Here is a 22,106-nt window from a genome sequence, read left to right as displayed (position 1 = left end):
AACATGGGATACAAGTATTGCACATTTGAAAATCAACATATAATGCTCAACGTTATCAGAGCGTGTGGAGAAGTAGAGGAAAACCAGGTCACTAGTTATGGAGATGGTCTGATTTTGCATAAATATCCTCAGAAAGTGAAACGAGTTCTTCCTCCCAAATACAGCATGACAAGAGTTATATTCATCTACACATGCCTGTTCAGATGATGGAAGAGCCAGCCTTGTCCTTATAGTGTAGACTTTGGATACAAGAGAAGATGGACCAAAGCAAAAGAGAAATTTTTCTCTTTTCTGTGGCAGAAGATGATACTTATATATTTATGAGATAAGGGTTCAGCAAGTTGAGGACTATGAAGTTCATAGAATCATAGAATCATAGAATCATTAAGATTGGAAAAGACCTTCAAGATCATCTGGTCCAACCATTATCCTACTACCACTGTCACCCACTAAACCATGTCCCTAAGCACCAGGTCCAACCTTTCCTTGAACACGCCCAAGGACAACAACACCACCACTTCCCTGGGCAACCCGTTCCAATGCATGACTACTCTTTCTGAGAAGAAATGTCTCCTGATTTCTAACCTAAACCTCCCCTGATGCAACTTGAGGCCATAGATTTATCCATGAAGATGGGTAAGACAGCAAACAAATGAGATAACCTTGGTTCTGCTCAGATTGTCTACAGCTCAGGAAACTCTATTCTGCCTTTCATAAATAAGGTGCTATCATACAAACTCTTGCTCATTCTCTAACAATCCACCCAGCAAATCCTTGGCTTTAGTTGTTGTATTTATTCAAAAGTTGAGACAACCACAGATTTCTCAAGAATGTAAATGCAATATTCTCAATCCAAAAGAGTCCCAGATTCATACGACTATTTCAAAAAGTATATGGTATATACTTGTGGGTGGTGAATGTCAACATTTACATGTGTATGAATTTGTACTCTTTCCAGATACACCTCAGTTACACTTTCAAACTTATTGACCATAATAGTGACAACATTTGATTTAAGAAAATGTAAAGTCTTGAACCTTCTTATGGGGCCAGAGATTAGGGTTTTAGGAAGCAAAAACCAAAACCAAAACCAAACCTCAGAATAAATACTGTAGAAATCTTAAGGAACATGAGAGATGTGGCAACTGCCAGCTCAAAATGACCTGGCCTGTGTTTTAATTTCTTCCTGAGCAGACAAAAACCCTATAACAAGTAGAAAGGTTAAAACGAAGACTGTAGTAATCATGATAGACAATAATTAAATATGTTACTATTTGAAAACCCTTTACAGCTTGTATACAGAAGCCAGTGCTGTATGCCAGTATAGCAGTGCTCCTCAGAAGCAGGAAATGAACAATGTTTACTTTACTTACTCATCCCAGAGGGCAAGAAGATTGTTTTGGAAACAGGACTGTGAACTGTAATGAATCCACTTGCACATTCAGAAAATCTTTGGATGTGGGGAACAAGAACAGTCCTCTTTCAGGGGAAAATCTGTGTTTATATGTAAATATATATATATTTATTTAGTTTCTCTGTAAATCATAGTTATATTTGAATAAAAATGCTTGCAGTTTGAAGGTATGATCCAAAATCAGAAGTGGAAACAACTTGATTATTAAGTAAAAATAATACAAAGTGTCAGTAAATACTCAAAGTGATTTGTATAACTGCTGTCACCAAGCATTGCTACAGAAGATATATGATAAAACTCATTGAGTTTTTCTGTTTCCTAGGTAAACAGCTGAAGGAAATGTGTCTATGTTCCTCTGTTCTTGCCCTAGGGCATTTTCATTAATACTGACATCATCAAGCACTGTGCTATTGAAACAAAAGAAGAATAACATATTCTGATGATGAATTTAATACTGGCAGCAGCAGGCAGCCTGAATTCAACATAGAAAAATATTTTTGGTGGATTTGTCCTGAGCCCAGAACTGAAGCTGGCACTTGGCAAGAGTAGTCACTCTTGCCACTCAGAAGTCACATGGCCAATTTGCCATGCAACTCTGAAAACTTTTGAGGATATGTAAAAAAATATGCTTACACTTTAGCATCTCACCTTGTACAATCAGTTTTAAATTTAGCTCCAGTTTTAAATTCAATTTCTTTGGACAAAACACTACTTTAGAAACAGCTCCCAGTCTGTCATGTTGAGTTGTATGAACAAAAACAAGCAACACCAGCTGTAATACACTTACAGAATCAAAACTGCTTGACTTTCACTAGATCTGAATATATTCCATCTTCCTCTTTTTTCCTTCTGCTTTTTTTTTTTTTTTTTTTCCATCTCCTCATCCTTCTTGTTACTTTGGAAGTGTTTAACATAAACAGATACTAATGACAAAGGCAGATAGTCACCCCTATTGCTGAAAATTATGATGGTGGGAAAAAGCATTTCCCTGGGCTGTGCTCACTTTAGCATGAAATATGGGCCATGGTCTTGCTTATACAGTGGAGGAAGATAGAATCCCATAATATCTTTTGCAGATTCTATACATTAGAGCTGCAGTCATTGCAAGATTCATATCATGTTCTTCCTCTGCATGTGCGTAGGAAGGCAGAGAACATAGGAAAAGGTCTACGTTTTAGTTCTTTCCAAATAATCATTTCAAATAGAAATGACCTGCATTGAGGAAAGAATAACTTGTTATGAAGAGAGCCATCACACATGCTTTCTTTACTGAATTAAAAAGAGAAGCCACGAATACAGTGAAAGTTCACAGATTAGATTTAGATCCCCAGGCTCATCCTGGATTTTTAAAATTTTGCTCATGGGAAGAGTGGTGAGGCTCAGTCCAGTAACCTAAACATTAACCATGAAGGGTGAAGGAATGAAGCTGATTAAATGGTACAGAAGAAAGGCTTTTTGGTGAATAAGTGACATTCCTGAAAAGAAATAATACAGTAGTTCCTTTTAGTGTAACCCCACAACTTGCTGTGGTAAGGTCTCTAGCTGAAACAGAAGTATATGTTCATTAGTAAATAGGAAAGAATATAGAGGTAAGCTTTCCATCCACGTGTATTAATTCCTGAATTAGAAGAAAAAGATAAAGGCTTTAAAAGAAATTCACAGTGTGCTTTCACAGTCATTCATACAGAATGCACTTTTAAATCATTACTTACAGCATTTCAATTAGATTTCTAAAAGCTACGCTTGATGTCATTTTACTTGAGTATGCAGCCTGTATTTGTCTGAATAATATAACTTAAATATCTAAATTCAATTAGAACTCAATGTAAATATTTAAATCCAAATATTACTACCAGGGAAGCACACAAATAAATATTACCAGACAACAATGTCAGTCAAAATTACATGTAATTCACTGCACTTGGAAGACAATCACAGTTAATATGAGCTTGTGAGTTCTTTATGCGATAAAATAGATACCAAAATTAGCTTGTATTGCCACACTGTAGGCAGGTTATCATAATCAGCTGGCTAAGACCCCATGTGGTACCATGGAAGGGTAACGTCAGATAGCTTTACTTCTCACATTTGAAAGAATTACAAAACAGGCTCAACAGCTATTCAGATAAATAGCTCTATCTGCCTGACTGACATTTGTTTTTCTGATGCAGATATTTATGTAAAATCACTTTAAAATCAGGCCAAGGGAACTGAAGGGAATCAGCTGAAAGCAACCAAACACTGTGTAGTTTGACAATACATTTTGTTTTCTTTTTCTTATTTATCCTGGATTTCTTCCTTCTGTTTCACTCCAATGACTGCTTGACTCTCTGAAATGGTGGTTGAATATATGGCTATGCTGATCTCATTAAAGAGCATTTGTGCCACAGACAGAGCATGTGAACCTATTCCTGCTGCCAGCCATAATGTTTGTGAGACAGTTAGAACCATCTCCCATGTTATTCCAGTCGGTGGTCATTTTGAATACACAAGTGATTCTATGGAGCTGGGGAAGAAGAGGAAGGAATAATTTTTCTGATGCATGTCACTCGTATGCTTGTGTGATGGTTCCAGCTCCCAAACTCCAGCCATAGTGGGTTGATTTTATCAGGCTTTAGGAATAAAAAACTGATCTCTCTCAGCAGACAAACATTTCCCAAACCATCTGCATTGATCTTTTAGCTAGTAGCCACAACCTCAAATCAAAACCTTACTACAGCTTCCTCCTGTGAAACACCTCTACTTCTGCTTGTAGGCATAGGCAAAACTATCTAGGCTGCCAATTCCCTGCTGCTAGTGAGCTATGTGGAGGTGATGCTCTAGTTAGAAAGTTAGAAGACCTAAAATTTTGGCAAAAATCTTGGTACATTTAAGTCAGAAGCAGAACCCACTAAGGAAAATCAGTGAGGAATTGTTTGATGCTGTCGTTCTGGATACTTTCCCGGTTCAGAAGATTGGCATCTATGCTGGTCAGGGCTCTGGCATTAAGGACCTCTGGGTGCAGATAGTTTTCTGTTTGTCTGTAATTTGTTGTTGATAAATATTACAACAGACAACAATGTCAGTCAAAATTACACGTAATTCACTGCACTCAGAAGACAATCAGTTTATATGAGATTTATACGGGCTTTATAAGAGCTTTATATGAGGTGGTGGATGACTAGCTAAGTTGGTTAGATAGCTTAAGTCAAACTGTCTTGGTAGCAGAGGGATTTTAGCAGTATATTTTCTTAAAGAAAAATATTTCATGATTGTTAATTAAAGAATGTCTGAACATGATAACCGTGTCTTAGTTTTAACAAACTGCCTTTAACAAGCATTTCCTAAAGAACAAGAATAAAGGGCAAAGAAATTTATTAGCTTTTTTTTTTTTTTTTTTGACTTAATGGACACAGAGCTCAGAAATAAAGAGCTCAGAAATGAAAAGCTCAGCTATCCCAAATGCAAGTTCTAACTTAGATAAAATCTCAGTGTAAGTTAGCCATGCTTCTGTTTTGCTATTTTCACCTATATTTAAGTACAAAATCATTAGTATATTCCAATATTTTAAGGAAGTGTGCTTTTTTTTTTGTACTATTGACACAATTAATATTTAATTACTAACAGTCAACTTTATATAAAGCTTGTCTACCCAATCACATTGTTGCAAAGACTTTATAAATCAGTTAATTTTATATAACCTCTTATATGTTATTTAATATGTAAAGTCTCAGGTCTTGACTCTCTTCTTGAACCTCAGTGAGTGCTTCATAACTGCTAACCTTATGGAAAGTGTTCTTCAGTCATTCCAAAAAAAGTTGATCCTCAAAGGTTCTTTTGAAATTCTGGTAGAGTTGGAACACTCTTGTGAATCTCACTTTCGATTTACAAAAGAAAAGTAATTTGCAACACACGGAAATTAGCCATTAGAAGATACATATAAATATATATAAATATTATATATATATTATATATATGTATACCTCTCTCTCACTCTATGTGTGTATGTGTGTGTATATATATATATATACACACACATACACATATATATATATACAACACAGCCAAAATTCATAATGCAGCCAAGTGGTTTTCTTCACCATTTTCCTTGACAAATGTCATTACAGTGAAAAGAATTTATTCTGAAAAGCTATGAAAAAAGTTAAAATTGGTTACAGTGGCTGGTCAACTTAACTGGAAATGGACTGCTCCATGGGATGTATGACATTGACACAAAAAGAACTGCTGTTTTTGAAGAGATGTGTGGTATGAAGCCTGAGGACACAAAAGATTTCTGCTGGAGAAGGCAAAAAAGCACCTGAGTGGGAGTGAATATGCTCACCAATTCAGTAGCAGAGCTTAAGATGTGATTGCTGCATTTTACAGTTCCAAAAGGGAGAGTAATTGGGCAATTTAGGCATGGGGTGGGCATGTTAGGCAAAATCAGTGCATGTGCAAATCAGAGTACTTGTGCGTCTCCCAAAATACTGCCTTCAGAATGTGACAGGTGATAAATATTTCTGTATTTATAGTGCCAGAGACTTAAAGCTTTTAAAACAAACTCTCTGGTATGACTGTCACAAGCATTGTGGTCAGCTGAGCTGAATACGATCAACACAGAAGCACAGAGAGTGAAGTTCATGCAGGACCTTTTGTTCTAAAAATACATGACTGTCATTTGAGTTAAACAACTGACTCTGTTATCTACAACAGCAGCAGCAGGAGGGCTTTTATTCAACTTTCAGAATGATGTAGTAGGCAATATTGTGAGAAAGTAATATTTCTGTTTCCTTATCTGAACTAATGTGTTTTAGCAGAATAAAAGGACATTATATATATATACACACATATATATACATACATGCATACTTCTGCCTCCTTTGTATTTTTTTTCTTTTGTGAAACTGTCATGTATTCCATGCAAAATATAAGTTCATCTAGAGAAATACTTTGTAGCCTAGAAGACAGGAGATATTCAGTTTGGATCCCTGATTTTCGCTACATCATTCTTAAATGTTGTGGTAATAGCATGTATTGGCTGAGACAGGGTGCTCTTCTCTGTACGTAAGAATATTTAATAAGTTGTGAAATTACATCATGTCTATTTTTCAGTGGGTTATGGGGTTAGAACAGTGTGACCACCCACAAAAGCCATTCTCCTCTCCTGAAGTCAATAAGATGTAATTGTTTTAGTGTGTTTCAGAGGAAAGCTGGAAAGGCAGTCCATAGCCACCACAAGTGGTTAGAGTTTTCTCCAAACCTCATAGTGTCTGAAAACATATAGAAACTTGGAAAAATCGCAGTGCACCATGAGCTCTTCTACTTGCAGTAGCAGGTGCAGTCCTGCTCTGAAAAGTTGAGGGAGAGATGAAGCATCCCACAGTGCAACATGACCTGAGCTTTGTGTGGCTCTATGAAAGGGGAAGAGATCTGTGCCTGCTAGAAGAACAGCCTTCCTCATGCAACTTGTGCTGAGAAGCCATGGAGAAGCCGCAACACTGCTCTTGGGCACCTGCTTCTTTCTCCTTGAGGGAAGCAGAACTAATAGAAAGGTTGAACCTCTCAAGGGTTTCTCTGCCCTCCCATCTTCTCCACATTTCCTGACAAATCATCTCCTGATTTCCTCTTTGATTCTCCCACTATTTTAAACTGCATGTTTTCCAGCTCCTCAGTGGGTTAGTAAATTTGTTTATTGTAAGGAATGCAGAGACATTCAGGAATGATTTAAGTGCAAGGATTAGGAATTTAATAGGAAATTATGTTGCACAGACTACAATGAAATCTTGGAGAGCATGGTATTGCTTCTACTTCAATTGCAGCTAATTTTCCAAAACAAACTATACTACTCAGAACAATCAGAACCTATCCCTCTAATGAAAATGAGTACTCTATTACATTAAAGAGGAAATATTAAGATTAAAGGTAATATCAAACCAGAATGACATTACTTCTGCTAGATAAAGATAAGCAGTTCTTCAAAGAAAACTGAATCTTTCAATCACCAGTGTAAACCAAGTCCCTGAAATGAAGTTGAAAACTGAATTGCATTGTATATCCTAAGCAGACATCTGACTAAGGATAGATTAATGTTCTGCCAGCAGATATCAGAAACAGGATTGGAACCTCAATTTTGTATATTTACTTTTACTTCAAAAGAATTACAAAAGCATACCAAAGTACAATTGCTTGTATGTTGAACTTGGGTACTATTTTTTCTTCAGAAAATATTCTCCAGGTTGGAAGATATACAACAATGGTGTTTTATCTCTGTTTTTATCAGATGGAATTAGGCATCTGGTAGAATGAAAAAACATCATATCCAGCTAAAATTTGACACTTGAAACTTAGGTTTCCTATTTTAAAAAGTATCCTCATGCTAAAAGCCAACAGAATATCAGACGTGCTTCAGGCTGTCAACCCTGGATCATCATTGCTTCATAACATGTTGTCATTAGCTTCAGTTGAACATAAGCATAAAATAAGCCCTATCCATATCTGTTTGTCTCCCTTGCATGGTAGTAAAGTTCTTGTCTGTTTGATCTAAGTGATTAGGCAATTAGGAACAAGGCAGCTGGAAATTAGACTTATGTCTCTTAAGTGAAATACTTCAATAACCTTAAATACTTTAATAATCTTAAATTGAAAAATTAACCTATTATTTAAAACATGCTCTAATGACTTTGAAGATTACAGTAAACAATATCATAGCAGGAAATGGAAGATAATGTGAAAAGCATTACACAAAGTACTAGTTAATGTAATGGAGCTATTTGATTTAATTGGTCTTCGTTCAAATACGTTCTGTCTTCAGCCCTGAAAATGGGTGGCAAAAATGTCCCTTTCATGGTTCAGAATTTTAAAGTAATAACTTCATTAGAAGAAAACATTTTGTAATGATACTTGGGTATAGGAAGTGTTCTCAATGTGAGGTTAAAAGGTTATGAAGGCTGCTCTTCCTCTCTATGGAAATGAAAATGAAATAATTTTTCAGGTATAGCATTGATCTTAAGGCATCAAGAATATGGAAATATACCTTAGGAGCACAATGAATTCTGGTATGGAAGAGAGAGAGAAGAAATGGGAAGATGGTCTGCGCATCTATTTAGTTATAGCTCCAAATGTAAACCAGATAGCATTATTTTTTCCAGTATGGCTCAGTATTTTCTTGTAAATTAAAATGCAAAAAGCAACTCTAACCTACTGATTTCTGTTTTCTCTTGAACGGTTTGTTTTTGAAAAAAAACAAAAATGAGAATAGTTTTAATCACTTTATTTCTTTTTCAAAATACATATGAAACAATTAGAATAAAATTATTTCAGTTGTGTTCTTTTTCTTTTCTTTCTTTATTTTTTAAATATAAAATTATCACAAACTGTACACTTCATAACATCTTTTGAGGTTTCATTGTTACATATTTTTTTTTCAGAACTGACAAATAAGTTCACGCTTTCTAGAGAATACATTGTAAAAATACTGAAATGTATTACAGCTTTTAAAGGCTAGTGCAAAAAAAACATTTTCTATCAGTAGTACAATTATATGCTCTCAAGATTCACAAATGGCCATTTAGCGCATACAAAAAGCCAGTTACACAAGTCCAAAAAGTTTTCTTTTTCTTTATAACGCAGAAGCCAAGGATATTGACTTGAACAATGGCTAAGTATCAAATCACAGACTTCATTTAAAAAGTCACGTCATGAACACGAAATAAAGGGTACTACTAAAACAGTCAGGTATTTAATATTAGGTCTTGGTCAGCCAACACCACATAGCAAGAACAGAAAAAATCTTAGAAGAACTCTGCAGTTCTTTGTAAGCTACATAGACCTGGCAACATTTCTGATCTAATCAAAAGATTATTTTAAAGGTAGGGAGTTCTGTTAGAGTTTGGGCCAGATGGGGCCTAATCCAAACCCCATATTGTTACAGCAAAGATACTAATTCTGATGGGCATTGTGTTGGGTGCTTTCTTTTTATATTTCAAAATATTTAGTGTTTCAATATTGAATATTTTTTTAACATTTCCTATGGCCAGGAACTCCAATTTAACTTCCTACCTTTTGAAGCATACACTCTGGAGAATGCCTTTTCCACAAATAAGCTTATACTAGAAAAACATAATGATCTCTGCTGAAGGAAAGATGTGGCTAATTTCTGTATTCTACTCTCTCTGCTTCATTTCTCACAAGTAGCCCACTGGAGCCAATTGGTTTAAATCCAAAGTGGACTACAAGCTCATGAGAAGAAAGGAGAGGCTTTTGGGGACTCCCCTTGCAGTGGTTCAAAGGGCATCCTCCTCGCATGCACAGGAGCCATTGCTGCAGGCCTGCTGTCTAAGGTGGTGAGGACTGGGCAGAGCCGGATAATAAGGAAATGCAATTTGACTTTGCCTTCTCCCATCCTGGCTGGTATAGCTATGCTGGCATGGAGGGTGTCGAGATGTGCTTTTAGAGTCTAAACTAAGACAAGCATCCTGTCTAGTCATGATTCCCTATGTTTGTCCATTCCTAGACAATGCAAAACCCCTGGGCAGGTGCTCAGGTCAGGGTGCATGCCCAAGCCATGGTGATTTCAATGGGACTCAACTAGCAGCTCACATTTTAAAAACATTGCAAATAGTTTGCTGAACAAAGGCCCTCTTTGTGATCTCTACCACAAAGGAGAGAAAGCACACAAGTCAGAAGTGTGTCACCAAATCAGTACGCCAACGCTGGCTGCTTGTAGGGTTGAGAACTAGCCATATCCTGTCCTTACACGTGCATTTAAGTTGAATGTATCCTATTAAGTTTACTCATGGAAATACAGAAGAATAGGTAATGATTTAGACTCACACTTGGAAGAAAAATAAAAAAGAAACAACATGAAATATATATCTATACTTTCTCCTTTTCTTGAGAAATATTTTTCTATTTATTTAACAAAAGTAAATTTTGCTTAATATCTTTTTTCCATAGAAATATAGACTGAAAAGAATTCCTATATCTGCAACAGGACTATCTAAATATTATATATTAAAGATTTTTACCTATACAGACACCCTCTGAGCTTCAATAGCAAGATGGCATTACATGGAAAACTGTAGGCCACTATTAAAAAGGAAAAATCCAGTAAAAATACACCTGACCTCTATGCCTGACTACAGAGACTAGACATTTTTATTTACCAAATCAGGCAGCTGAGGCTCATATTTCTTACCAGTATTAGTAAAATCAGCATTTGCAACAGTAGTTCATACCCTAGGGACACACTGAAGACTTTTAGCATAATCTGAATTGTCACCAAGCTGCAAACATCCATGGTGGATATAAGAGAATTCATTCTGCTTGTCTTGAGACTCCTAACTCAGTTCACTTCATAAGTTGCTATCATACAAAATCACATACAACCTAATGCAAAGCCAGCTGAAATCAATAGCAGTGTTTCTGCTTGATTTCAACAGTGGACTGGTCACGTACATAATGCTGTGTTTCAAAATGAATTAACATATTTAAAAGACCTACAGAATAATTTTGTTGGGCTGATTTAATGGTCTATTGCCATGATATTAAAAAAAAAAAATTAATTAACACAAAACCAATTGCCATAGAAAATAGCAAGTGATAGACCTAAATGAAAGCTTGATTTGGAAGCATAGTACACTTGTACCTTGGAAATATAATGGTAATTAATAGATTTTGGTAAGCTTTCTTTATTAATGCAAAATATACAAATGTGTGTTGTTGAAATTATGCATTAAGAGGCTGAAATGAATCACCTTTTTGTGCTATATTATTTCAACAAATATTAAAGCTACAGTAGATACATTTAACAATTTGTGGTTTTCTTGAGAGACACCCAAAAAAGGGGTGAAGTATTCTAATTCTATTTAAAAAAAAAAGGGGGAAAAAATCTCAGAATAAGCAAAATGTCTTTTTATCAGCATCTTTATATTTTACTGCCACAAGTATTTTTTGCTAAAAGGCTTTAATTTTTATTTCATTTTACTTTATTTTTTTGCATCAATATTATTTTCAGTGCATGAGTAGATTGGTACTTAAGTACCACTTTTTGCTCTGCTAAAGATTAAATTATGAAGTCTTAGGAAAAGGTTTAACAACAGTACAAAAAAAAAAAAAGGCAATATATATATATTTATATATATATAATGCCTTGAAATTCCTTAATTTGAATGAAATCTCTTTTCTCAGCATGGATTTCTCATTATCAAGCCCTCTTTAGGTAGGACTGCTCATTCATTTAGGTAGGACTGCTCATTCATTTCATGGGTTGCCCTGTTTCTGGAGGGCACGCAGAATCAGATCCAAGATTTTAGAGGTTAATCCTCAGAGCTTCTCTGAAACCTAACCGTGACCTACAATTTTCTGTGTGCTACTGGCAAGTAGCTAAAGTGCAATAGTGCCAGGCTACCTTTCAGAATAATACAGAAAAGGTCTAACTGTGCAGATTCAGTTGCTGGCTACGATAAAGCTATACTTTATAGTCAGTGATTTTGATTCTCTGGCCCAAATTTACCTTGGTAATTGGTAAAGAATGGTTTGGTGGACTGCAAAGTGAAAGGGTTGTAGGTTTAACTAAACAAATTAAATTCTTGTCCTTCAGGGATAATTAAGATCACTAAACACACTGAAGGAAAGTTGAAAGGAATAAATGCAACATAGTATAAAGTGCCCTTTGGAGAGTCTAACAAATTTCCTTTTTTCATTTTCTGGGGTAGCCAAATCTCCATTCACATAAAGAAGAAAGACACACCCATCCACACATACCCTTTTGCCAAGAACAATTACAATTGGCAATTCTATGTTTTGTTTAGCTATGCAGTCCTTTCCTTCATAACTGTTATTATGCAATTAAGCCTCAGGAAAACATGGTGAGGGAGGTAATGGTCATGTATTGATCACAATGATTTTCAGTAAGAGGCAGCCACTCCCAGGGTAAAGCAATCTAGTACACCCAGTACTGTGTAACAATTTAGGACAAAGGAATAAGAATTCATTATTCAGCTGAACCTGCATGAGTAGAAAAAACAGGAGGAGACAGGATTTATCTGGAACATCGGTTCGAGCACCCTATTCATACACAAAGAGCTGTGGTATATTGACTGAGAAATACACCATAATTATGACTTCAGTTTTGTGAGTCATTGAGGAATTAGCACCTGCAACAGCCTAGTGACTCTTCCACCATTGTGTGACATTAGTCTAGCAGCATTTTTAAAGGTGTTGCCTGTTGGTTTTTAATTCAATTACTGATTGTCTGAAGCTTTGAAAATGTGAAGAGGTGGCATTATTTAAAAAAGATTTTTCACCTATCAGAAACTTTCCAGTTTATTCCAGATGCCAAGAAAAAGGAGGCCATTGCAGCACCCAGAAAGGAATGTGTCTGAGTGCATCTTGGTGATGTTTCTTTTTAGCCTCAATTATGCTGCAAGAGATGGACCAGAAGAGGAGGATGTGCCTTGTGCAACTACCAGCAACCTTTGCACTGTGGCTCCTCTGGGATCAGGATCTGTGGGGTGGAGGACTATATTTTAAGAATAGATCCAGAGTCCACAACATGGCTCCCATTGTAAACTTGCAAACAGCTGTGTAAAACACAAGGTAAGGGAATTACATCAAAAATCTCCCCCCCCCCCCCCCCCCTCTCTTTTTTTTTTTTCTGGAAGTGTTTGCTACATATACATTTTTTACTATGGAAAATGCTCTCAATTCACAAACTTTTGGTATTATCTACTTTTTTTTTTTAATCTTTTTTTTTTTTTCTAGAAAGCTCTTTACATGCTTAATAGGTTTTTCTCCCTCCTCTCCTCTCTTGTGTTCATGACTCAGATGTCACACAAGATTTAAATATCTTCTTGTTCATTACTCTTCACTTCTAATGCAATCATCAGTCTCAACTCACAGCATATTAAACAAAACCCCTTCTCTCTCTCTTCTTGGAGACTGTATTTATATAAGCATATCTGTTTCACAAAACCTGCTAATAGCCCACAATCTCTCCTTCCCTGAAATTTATCTGCAAACTGTCCCAAAATGCAGGTTCCTTTTTGGTGACAGTCATGTTATGTGCCTAAAATGTCCGTTTGTTATGTTGACAAGCATTTTTTAGAATATCTCTGATACTAGGGACTATGCAGGGATTATGCAGGTATTACACAAGTAGGAAGTCTGCACCTACAGAAAAAGACTGTTTAAGAATGGGAAGCACAGCCTTTCCTTTTAACTCTGAGAGGTCTCAAACTATCTGGTCTTAAATCCATACAATTATTTTACATCTTTTTTATTATTTTTTATTATTATTTTTTATATGTGGATGCATGGACAGATTTCTTTTACTTCAAGGGTTTGAATGTCTTAGGTATGCAAAAGTCCCAAACTATTTTTAAAAAGTAATCTCTCCAAAACATGCTTGTATTTTGAAGGACAGTAAAATGCTGTATAAAGGTTAGGTGGCTGTCATGAAAACATGTTGGTGTCACTCTATTGATATGCCCTGTGTAATAAATGAGTGGGAAAGTTCTCTATAAGCTCTGAAGATGTCATGAAATGGATGTACCCTTATTTTTACCTTGGTCTGCTTTCAGATCTCCTTTCCTGTCAGGCTTCCTGACTTCACCACTTCAGGGGAGAGGCAGGATTTCACAATTCTCACAATTATTCTGGGCTCTGGGACACTGTCTCTATAGTAACTGTGCTAACCTGGACAGTCTGAATGGATTTCCAACTTTTCTTTTAGGGAGGCTGTGAATACTCCACTTAATTAAATATAGAATGTTATTTAAATATTTAAGCTTAAATATGTAAGCTTTAATATTTCAAAGAAATGGATTTGAAAATAAAGTCTAAATATGCACATCCGCTCTGTTAAAGCTTTCCTATCCATTAATGGGAGTCTAATGCAGCCTAATTTCTTCGTAAAATTTAGCAATGCTTTGCATCTTAGCCTGCTTAGACATAAATCTTGCCTGTTCTGAAACAGATCTCCTGATCTTTCATATCTATATTTTTTTCTTTTGCCTGCTTGGACTGTCACCATTTTAGGTGAGATGCATTTTTCAGCCTGGCTGGGGCATCGATAAAATCTCCTGGTCCACCAGGACAGATATTAACATTTTGAAAATCTCACTTTCTTCTCAGAGGCACGCCACTGACAAGCATTCTCTGCGTATTATTTTTTCCCTGAATCTTATCTGTTGAACTCCCCTAATTTGAGACCAATAGACAAGTCAACATATTGTATTCATAAATTATTACAGAGAAGATCCACTTTCATCACAACAGCTATCTGACTTCCTACTGATCCAGCTTTCAGAACACAGTAATGAATTATATATTAGAGAGTCTTTATGTCTTTCCCACTAGATAGTGCTTTGGTATTGTGATAATCTATTTAGCCTGCATTTACATTCATTAATTTTATTTTTCCAGGGTTGATAGTGAGGCTCTTCAACAGTGCTAAAACAGTTCACCACCATAAACTCAGCACTATAGAGCACTCATGAAAATGCTCTCTTGGATCAGTAAGGCACCAAATTTTGTCCTTATTATCAACAAAGTGGATAGTCCTTATGATGGTACAGCCTGAATTGATTTTTTTCTGTTTTGCAAATTTAACATGCTTTGTGGTCTTTCATAAGACTGAGTTCCATGTAATGTGAGAGTCATGGTCTATAATGGAGTGTAAAAATCTTACTTAGAAATACCAGTGGCATTCTCTTCTTTGAGTCAATAAAGACTCAAAGAGGTTTCCCAGCAACAGCAACACTGTAGAGGTGCTATCAGATAAAATATAAAATCACAGTCCTGAGCACTTACTATCATCAAGCATCCCCTAGCACTTAGCACAAAATTGAAGGTGTTAGTTTCATTTTCTGGCCAGATTCCCCTGTGATATTTAAATCCCACATGCAGCTTCATCTTTTCTTAGGGCTCTAGCTCCTGGTTTGTTGTGTGCTGTTACAAAACTGCTTATTTCCAGCCAGGACTAAGGAAAAGGGGAATTGTGTATGAGGCATTAATTCATTTGGGTGAGTAAACAAAAGACAGTTTTGAAGTTAAAATATTATTTACCTTGGACACAGCAAATGACTCTGATAAGCACCTCAATTAATTCCTACACTTAATGCTAACTTTTCTACAGGTACCTCCCTCTTTCTTCCTGCTTTATAGTACATAACGAAAGCATAAGTGATATAAATATTGAGATGACCATCAGTTTTGAAGGGAAGCTTTTCATTTGAGAGCATTTGTAGTTGAACTGATTGGTGTGCATCTGCTGCTACATTTTCCTATGTCTTTCTCAGCTCTGCAGTCTGCTCTCTGGCACAATCTGTTTTCTGACACCAGAGAGCTCGGTTTAGACTGACAAGCCTCAGAAGACAAGTGAAAGTGAATTTTGAGCAAAGGCTTAAACTGAGTCTCAGCGGTGCTGTGAATGAGAGAGAACATTTTCCATCAAAACTTGCATTAATATTCCTGTCATATATATTGTATGTTATCTGTATTTTGGATGGTCTGACATATTATATGAGCTTTGCCTAAAAGTTACCTCACTTAGATCATATTTTAACACCTACAGATTTTTAATATTTCTAGAAATAGAGTCATATGAACTTCTTAGGTCAAAGAACTATATCTCAGCACAGATTTGTCCAGTATTTTTCATGAATTGAAACCTATTCTGATAAGGTGTGGGTGTTTTGTTTTGACAGAAGTGTTAAAAAATAATGATTATACATTTTGCAAGTGCAAATACTTGTATGTGCAAATCTAAGCTTTTGCATTCTCTATTAAAAACATCTTCAAATTTTGCAGGCACATTTATGGATCTCTGAAAAAAAATATTTTGAGCAGGAGAAGAATTCTATTACGGAGTTCTAAAATAGTTACTCACTAAAATAGTTACTTTAAAATTTTTACACATTTAAAAATATAGTCAACTGATTTCAGAAACTGATGTATAAAGCTTTTAAGATCATTAATCAAATTAATTGATAGTGTGACAAAAAGTTAATATGTATAAAAGTTTATTGGATATAATCACTTAATTTATTAAAAAATATAGCAAAAATAATATGGGAACCAAAGAATCATGCATGTGCTGTGCGTGTTAAAAACTTTCAAAAGGATTAAATAGAAGCCAATAAAAAAAGCTGAAAATTAGGAGAAATGGTTAGATTGAATAAGTGGTTTTTGGAAACTTAGTTTTCTTAATATTGCTCCGAAACTGTATCTATAGAAAGAAGATAGGAAGTAATTGCTTTTTATCTTTGGAAAAAAAGAAACAAAAACAAAAACAAACAAAAAAACAATGAAAACATTTCATGCTTGCTCAAAAGTTTCTTCAAAAATATTGAATAAAGTTGTGATTCATTAAGAAAAAAATATTTTTGTAAAAATATGAAGTCAAAACATTTCCATATATTGAAAAAGAAATGTTGCAGGGGAAATTTTGTCCTAATCCTCTAGTTTTATCTTATTGATTCTGGACTCTTTCTTTGTCCTTGGACAATATACATATCCCTGAGACACATATATTGCCCTCAGTGCTTGCTGGAAGCCAAAAACCAGACAGTATCATTGATTCCATAAACTTCCAGGTATCGTAAGGGACGGTGGAACATGGAAGTTACTTCCCTGACAGTTCTTCATAGAATGAAAATGAGAGATTTAGCTATCCTATACCTCACAGGTTTCGTATTACTGCATTTTAAGGCAGAAGTCATCTTTTAGCAGCACAGACAAAAATAAAGGTCAAGTCTCTGCTGCTTGAACAGAGACCCAATATAAAAAAAGACGGTGGGAAAAGTGATAGTCACTTGCTGAGAGAGTGAGGGGAAGGCCCATATCATCAGATGGATACAATACAGTCATCCAAAGTTGAGTTCACAGAGTACAATATATGACCTACACCTTACTGAATATCTGCTAACCTATGCTGCTGTCTGCAGTATCACTGGAATCCTAAATCTACCTGTGTTTTAGGGTCCTACTTAATATTTTGCATAGACCTAATAACAATTTTATGGTTGCTCAGAGCAAATCTAATGGTCCCTGAAAACTTATTTAATGTGAGGAAGGGAAGCAGTTGTTTGAAAACAATATTTACCCCAAAGACTAGAATGGCTCATTAGATACATTTGTATGTGGGCTTTTTTCACTTTACAGTGCATTATTGAAAATAAATGTAAAATTTAACAGCTCCCCTGAAACCACTTAATCCATCATGTACTTTCGCTGTACAGATCTGTGGTTTACTGTTGTGAAAGTACAAAAAAGCTCTGCAGTGCAAAATACAATTCTTATTAAGTACAGTTACTGTTTCCAGCAAAACATTTCAATAAAAATAACTCAGGCTTGTGAGTTAGCCTCAGGAATGTGAGTTTTTCAAACTCTTCTAAAACTGCTACAATATATTTTACACCGTTTTCCAAATTTGATTTCTCTCAAATTAGGCTAATGTTTGTGATATGACAGAAATGTGGATAAACAACAAATAAATATTCAGTATGGAAGCAGGAAATTTACAACTATTTGCAAATTAAAACATTTTACATATCTTAATAAAGAGATTCATAAAGCAACATATTAATTGACAAACTGTGCTAAGTTTTTACTTGAAGTTACTTCTATGAGTCCACTCATAGAGTAATGTGTGAACCAGGCTCTAAAGCCAACGGACAGGTTATTCTAAATATATACCCTGTCTTATGAGATAGTGAAGCAAAAATGAAAAATTATAATCTTCTGCATTAATTCTATTAATCTCTGAAAAGGGATTAATAAGAATCAACCAGGGGATAATTTTTGAAATTAGATGTCCTGATAATTTTGCAGCCTGATTTTTCATATATGCAGAAAACCGATAAATCAAGTTTAGACACAGAAGTCATTCACTATTAACAATACAAAACAAAACCAAAACCAAAACCAAACAAAGAAAAAAAGAAAGAAAAACCAACCACCAACCCTCCACCCCCCCCAAACAGAAACAAAACCAACATAACAACAACAACAAAATCAACAACAGGGCACATAGTGAGCTATTATTCCTTTGGCGTCTGTCAACAATTTAAATTTAAGGAAATGACAGTTGAAATATCATCATATGATGAAACGTACTCACAGAGGACAATGAAAAAGTCAAAAAGATGTTGCTCATTGCTGAACACTTATGCTACATTTGATTGTGAAATTGTTAACTTTTTGGATATTAGGTGCAAAAAAGTGCAAAGAATATTTAGTCAACTGTTACAGTACCACATTACAAAAAGTATTTTCTAGGCCACAAAGGCCACTGCTGATGTAATTTATATTAAGATACATGTATACACAAAATAGTTTTTCTATATCAACATATATATTTATGTACGTATAAGAACCTTGCAAAATCACTGTGAGAATGATCTAGGCCACAAAATCTCATGAAGATGATGATAGGAGAAAAAAATAACAACAAAACAGAAAGGAGATCTTGTTCTCCTATTTAAAATATTAGTCACCTGGAGCAAATGGAGGAATGAATTCTGCAAGGTTGCTCTGTAGTTATGGTGATGAAAATACAATCTTAATCAGGGAGGATCAGTATTCAGCATTACCAACTGTCTCTGGGAAATCTATTTCTGTCTAGAAACCATGAAAAGCAACCTGGGACAGACATTCAAAAACTTGGGTTGGAGCCTTTTTTTGTTATTATCATTAATATGTAAAGAATGCCTGAAAGCTTTATTTGTTTATTAGTTTGTTTTGCTTTCTGTATGTGCACAAAATTGTTTTACATTACTCCTCTTTTTTTTTTTTTTTTTTTTTTTTCCCTTAGAAACACCTGGAATGTAAAGACCAGCCTTCCCAGCTTTCCCAGAGCTGTCAAGACACTTTGGAGTACAACTGACTCTCTTAAGGATTAGTTACAGGAGGAGCTGGATCTTTATTAATGTTTTCTGTGTCAACCAGGTCAAACTAACCAACCCCAAAGTGTTCTTTAGAAGTCTGTCTAAGACCCCCTTTCCATTCAAAGCTAGATTAATTCCCACATTTTTTTCCATTATTGTAAAATAATCTATTTTTCTCATGTATGACTCCTCTGTAACGTTTTGGAAAATACTATCTTCACATGTTTCTTTATATGTTATAAAGATACAAAAAGAGCCACCAACCCAATTTTTTCTAGTTGCACTTCAGCTTTCAAAATCTCAGGCCCAATCATTCAGTCTTTTCTGTGCTCTTCATAGAAAAAAAAAAAAAGAAAGGAAGAAAAAATATCTGATTGAGATAATCTGTAATAGGAAGAGTTAAATCCAGAAAATAATATGCACTTCTCTTCCATTTTTTAAATTATCTTACTTCAGGCAATATATATATATATATATATATTTTTTTGTATTTGCTTTCACTCTGTGTTCTAATGAATAAGTTTACTAGTTTATAAAATTGTTACATTTCTTTTTTTTTCTTTTTTTTCCCCATATATATTGACACAAAACATATTTCAAATTCATATTAGACATCTAATTTGAGGCATCCAGCCAGGGACCAGAAACTATCCCACATGAACTATGTACTCAGTCAAAATAACTTCAAACAAAACTAACACTGTCATACTAAGTCAAGAATCAGAAAAATGTTTTGTGTAACTGAAAATTTTGTTCACGTTTTTGAATACTAAAATTCATTAAATAAATTCTTCTATTTCAGAGCATTCTCTTATCTACGGTTTGGCCTGAATAAAGACTGAAAAAGGACTGCATGATGCCCACAGCAAACAGGCTTTACTGAAGGGGCTAGATGCACCTCATAAGGAGACACCTACTACATCTCTGTGGAGCTATATCAACCTCTACATAGCTTCTTGTAGACACATTTGCTGTCCACAGTGATACGTTCAGATGTGTAGTTCAGTACCATGCAGACATCTGAGCTAGCTCTTCATCAACCAGTGGGTAGCTGAAACAAAACAGCTGCCAAGCACAGCTGCTTGTCCGGGTGCACATGCCTAGTGGTTATGACAGACAGGTTAATGATTTCCTGTAGGTGCAGTGGGTATCCTAATTGCTGGAAAGTTATAACTGCATAGATACACTTGTGGGACCTCTTCCTTAAAGGCTGAACTAAAACCCAGTGAAGCCAGTAGGGTCCTACTCAGCAAACTTGGCTTCAGTGTGTTATTGATCAGCCCTTTCTCCCTGCATAAGGAATGAACTAGTTTTCCATACAGTAAAAAGGTGACAATAGTTTTTTGTTGATATTATTTTCTCTTTTTCATGCAATATTCAGCTTGAAGTGTTTAGAATTCATACAGGATTTAGTGCAACTTAGAGATTTAATACAATAGCCATATATGACTATTTGCTCATCCTCAAAAGAATTACGCATTATGATATGCTGTGGTTTTGAATTGCTTAAGGGATTTTTTTTTCTGATTTCTTTGTCTATGCAAACATACAGATCATATAAAAACAACACTTGGATATGACACTGGATATATGCCAGAGAGAAAACAGGTGAATGAATTTTTATGAAGAAAGATTATATTCAGCTCAAGTCAATTTCATTCATAAGATAAGAAATTATTATAAACTGTAATATGACAGAATAGGAAAAATGTGTTTTAATACAAAAATATGGATACAGTTCGTCTGCAGAAGCCAAACCTTCTGTACATGTAGATGTGAGCTACATAGGAGCATTGGACATTGAACATGATGAATCCACTCTTGTTCCCTAGGGTGTAAGCGGTGGTTTTGGTGATGAACAAGATCCCTGGCTATCAAAACTGGTTGCTCGGCCAGGTAACTGCAAGAAAAATGTTAATTTTACAGATGTCATTAATATGGCCATGACTCACACTCAGATTCAGATGAGAGAATCCCTCAGAGAAGAACCTGAGTCACAACCAGACCCTTTCTGGATCAAACTCTTAATCAGAACTGATAATGGAAAGAAAATTCCTAAAGTGACCTCATAAAAATCTCTGACTCTTTCCACAGGAGTGGGTTTCACCATCCAGGGGTGATACCTCCTTCCTCAAACCTAAGTAATTCAGAGAAAGCAAGGAACCTATCAAAAGAGGCTTCAGTTTTGCACAGATCTTTTTCAGATGTTCTACTGAGGCCTTGTTGTTGGTTGTTTTTGTTTGTTTGTTTGTTTGCTTCTATCTGTTAGTGGAGATGCTGTGCAGCCATGTGCTACACGATCGAGAAGCCAAATGGACCATGTTGCTTTGGACAGCAGCTCATTTTTCTACAGAGATTGATTTAGGGGAGGGCTAGAAAGTGTGTCCTCTGTGTCCGAAAGTAGGGTCCACTCTTTCTTGAGACCTCAGTATGAATCTTTTCAAACCCAAACATAAAGAGCGTTTTGTATACAGAAAATCCATAAGATGTGGCCACAGCAGGCTGAAGAGGTAGTCTAAGCCCAGGGATCTGTAGGTATTATCACCCCTGCATGTGAATAAGCTTCCAACAAGTGTCTGCTTGAGTAACCCTGGAGGTAGCTGCTGGTATGTTCCTCAACTTAGCACAATTAGAAGGCCAGTTTCAGTTTAATGTTTTAGCAACATAACTGTTAATCTTAAATATTTTTGAATAGGAAATGATTGCTTTTGAAATGGTTGCAAATGATCTCTTATAAGTGGATGTAAGCTCCTTAATTTCTGGTATTTTAAATGTTTTAATATTACAATGCTATATCATGCCATATCATCATGAAAACTTTTGAA

The 22,106-nt window shown here is 35.4% G+C and overlaps 1 protein-coding gene across 1 annotated transcript in view; it reads right to left on the bottom strand.

Moving 5' to 3' along the window:
* Positions 1-15,415: 15,415 nt before the first annotated feature.
* Positions 15,416-22,106, bottom strand: part of SYT10 (synaptotagmin 10) — a 39,783-nt gene continuing 33,092 nt past the window's right edge. Inside the window, exon 7 of the mRNA XM_080593381.1 lies at positions 15,416-21,181. Within this exon, the coding sequence (XP_080449507.1) occupies positions 21,110-21,181 (72 nt within the window). The 3' untranslated portion in view covers positions 15,416-21,109. The remainder of the gene's footprint in view (positions 21,182-22,106) is intronic.

Source organism: Anser brachyrhynchus, assembly GCF_964034855.1.
Source record: "Anser brachyrhynchus genome assembly, chromosome: 1".
Classification (NCBI taxonomy): Eukaryota; Metazoa; Chordata; class Aves; order Anseriformes; family Anatidae; genus Anser; species Anser brachyrhynchus.
Note: the sequence above shows the minus strand (reverse complement) of the source record. Positions and strands in the feature narration are given on the sequence as shown.